Raw genomic sequence first — 3,153 nt, 5'->3', positions numbered from 1 at the left:
ATGTTCGACAACAGCTTGATCATCTACGGGCGTACAGTCCTTGGGAAATCCATTCATTGTATCCATCACTAGGCGGTTGCCCACTCCAAAGGAGGTGGTGACTCTTCCATTTTCTCACTGACGGGTGGGCAGGCGTCGTCGACAAAGACCCTTAGTACCTCGTCGTTGACTTCATCATCTTCGACATAGACCTCTCTGGCTCAGCTGAAAGGACTTCTCACTGTCTGCACTCGCAACCTGTGATGACGACAAGGATGCAACCCCACTGTAGGCTGCCCCGAGACCTGTATTTGCGTATGAATCAACCCTATTTTTATCGTTTGTCTGTGTCTCATTCCTTACGCTGCTTATCACCTGCGTGCCTTGCTTGTGATTACCAAGCCCTGCATGATTACCAAGCCCACTCTTTGTCATATCCCTGCATCTCGGGCGTCTCTCTAGCCCGGCTTCCAACTGTCCATGCCATCTCGACCATTGAGGAGGTCTTCTGCCACATCGCAGGAAACCTCGAGTAAAAGGACATCCAGTCCTTTGAGTGCACCATATTTGGCCAGTCAAGACAGTCCTGGAAGCTTAAGTTTCCCATAGCTAGGCTTCGTGCATCTCCCACCAATGGGTACCTTGTCGAGAGTACCAAGACTGAGAACTGGCCAACTGTGCCATCCTCAACCCCATAAATGTGCATCCATAACATGACTTGCATCCTCTTACTCAACCGTGTCCTAATGGCGACCACTCGTGGAGGGTCCATGTTAACCTATTTCAGCTCAATGAATAATCCATAAGAGAACTCAAACAGCCTTTTCTTTTGAATCACTATAACCACTGCCATGACCCGGTCACCATGCAACTCTTCGTCAAAAGGGTTCGCACCCGCTACGTTTCCATAAAAAAGAACTTTGTCATGCCTTCCTTGGTTTTGCCTGCGTAATATCCCGGGCTCAGCCTTCAATACCACAGCCTGCCTTCTTTCAACCTGATTTTGAATAGGTTCAGGTGGTTTTACCCGCAACCCTTGGCCGCTGGCCTCCTCTGTCCATACCCGTTCTGGTTCCCTTGTGCTCTCGGGAATAGTCTCCTCCAAAGAGGCTGGTACTGCAGCATAACCTGAAAACGGCACCCCACAAGGCACCTCCAACAACCTATCCTGCTCTTGATACCCATCATCCAGGCCTAGCGGGTGTTCCGCTTCATTCAACAAATCTTGGACTTCTCCGAGCCTCACCTCTTTTTTAGTCCCATCATCCAACACCTCCATAGGCATAAGAATTTCCATGGATCCCGTTTTGGGCGCGGCACATTCTAGTTTGCTTTTCCCAGTCATGCGGGAGGTAGGAGTCAACATTAACCTTTTTTCACTCCTCCCCACTTCCTTCATTCGCACAATACTCATTGTGTGAGTCTGGCTCATTGGCCATCAATTTTCCCAATTTTGGTTTGCTAACAACAACACTATCATGCATAGGCTAGCTGTCGCAAGCTGTCGCATACAGGCATTCCTTCCTTGATCGAAAGGTAGGATTCCGTAAGTTCCTCCTGAGGCTCCTCACAGTCCCCAAGCTTTACATTTGGCTCTTAGGTCTATTCCCCATCCCACAGGGCATGAAAAGCACCACATTCGGCTTCATGCAACAGTTTTTCCTCACAATAGGCCTCGGCATAGCCGAGAAACATCGCATCCAGCCTCCTCGACAACTCTTCCTTGCTAATTTCTTTTCCTTCATCCTTTTTGAGGTTTCTCGGCTGGTCTCTCAAGTGGGACTTGAGCCCACATCTTTGTATGCGAGCAAGGGTGAGCCGTGGTGCTCAGAATCCTATTCTATTTCTTTTCTATAGAGCCGTGTTGGCTCCCTGAGTCGAGGTGAGTTACCCCTCACTCACGAAATACTTATTGATCTAGATTGACTAGTGACGCCGGCCACTATAGACCCAGACTTAGTTTAGGGTTTAGGGTCGAAGCCCTCGAGGCCTCGGAACATGACAATGTGCTAGCTTCGAGAAGCCGAGGAGTGGTGAAGGGTCCCGAAGTGTTCTCCAAAAAGGGGACCCGTAACACTCACCCCTCCCCCAAAAAAGCTGGATGTCCTCATCGAGTGCCTCTACATCATGAAAAACATCATAAACCTCATCCTCTGAACATGGCGTATAGTGCCCAGTACCACACACAATCATATACTTAGTGTCCTCTCCTACCATAAACTTAATCCAAGCGATCAACCCATGGAAGCCGCTTGGTTGCCAGCCCCACATTCTAGAATCGTATGTCAACGCACTGCCTTGCTAGCTGCAATAAGTGTATCGTTCATCTGCTGCCTTGCTGGCATGAGTCAAATGACTCTATCTTAGCCAACACCGCTTAGTGGGTAGAAATATGGGCATCATCACTCGCCAAGCATACCCCTTATCATCACTGACCTTGTATTTCCCTGTTGTGGATCCAAACCAAGAAACTCTCCAAATAAAACATACTGGATGCGGTGCGGGCTGGTGCTCATTGGAGTCCGTGCTCTAGCGAGACGAGCCCTGTTTTTATCGTTTGATTTTTTGTCGCATTCCTTACGCTGCTTATCACATGCATGCCCTTCTCATGACTACTAAGCCCTTTGAGCACCAAACATATCAATAAAACTACGACCATCAGTGTGCCCACTCTACATAATTGGGGGTCCCATGCCCTGTTTTGCATCTTCTGAAGTCAATCACTCTGATCATTTTTGTGTATTCTTGCATCAAACAGCCTACTCGTTGTCCTCTATCTAGTCTCCTTCTAGTTCAGCATAACCTGCTGCCTCGTTGTGCCCGCTAGCTGATATATACCAGTCCGTGTGATTACCAAACCCCTCGATTCGTGTTTATCCTACTTATCTCTTGTTCGTCTAGCATGTTTTACTCTAGGGGGAATCCATCCGCCATCTGTGGCCCACATTCAAACCAGCCCGCATCCTTGTTCATCTCGTCTATTTAGACCCTAAAAAGACCCTAATCCTTCTAGCTTAGCTTTTCATCGACCAAGTTTGTTCCACCCTGCTGATATCTTTGTCTCTCCGCGCATGCAGATCATATCATAACCAAAAGCCTCACAGCATTGGCTACCTTCTCCCGGGTGCCATACGACATTCTTCCAACATTTAGTTTCTCTACATAAGTGGTCCA

At 48.3% G+C, this 3,153-nt stretch overlaps 1 protein-coding gene across 1 annotated transcript; it reads right to left on the bottom strand.

Annotated features, from left to right (window-relative positions):
- Window positions 1-757: 757 nt before the first annotated feature.
- Window positions 758-1,324, bottom strand: LOC147430121 (uncharacterized). Its single transcript, XM_086495104.1, has one exon. The coding sequence runs from the start codon at window positions 1,322-1,324 to the stop codon at window positions 758-760; it is 567 nt and encodes a 188-aa protein (XP_086351230.1).
- Between the last annotated feature and the right edge of the window lie 1,829 nt (window positions 1,325-3,153).

This window comes from Adiantum capillus-veneris, chromosome 22 (assembly GCF_014529385.1).
Source record: "Adiantum capillus-veneris isolate H3 chromosome 22, ASM1452938v2, whole genome shotgun sequence".
Classification (NCBI taxonomy): Eukaryota; Viridiplantae; Streptophyta; class Polypodiopsida; order Polypodiales; family Pteridaceae; genus Adiantum; species Adiantum capillus-veneris.
Note: the sequence above shows the minus strand (reverse complement) of the source record. Positions and strands in the feature narration are given on the sequence as shown.

What these genes read in the sequence shown, in the direction of transcription:
- LOC147430121 (XM_086495104.1), bottom strand. Translation starts at nt 1,324, where the DNA reads ATGACTGGGAAAAGCAAACTAGAATGTGCCGCGCCCAAAACGGGATCC.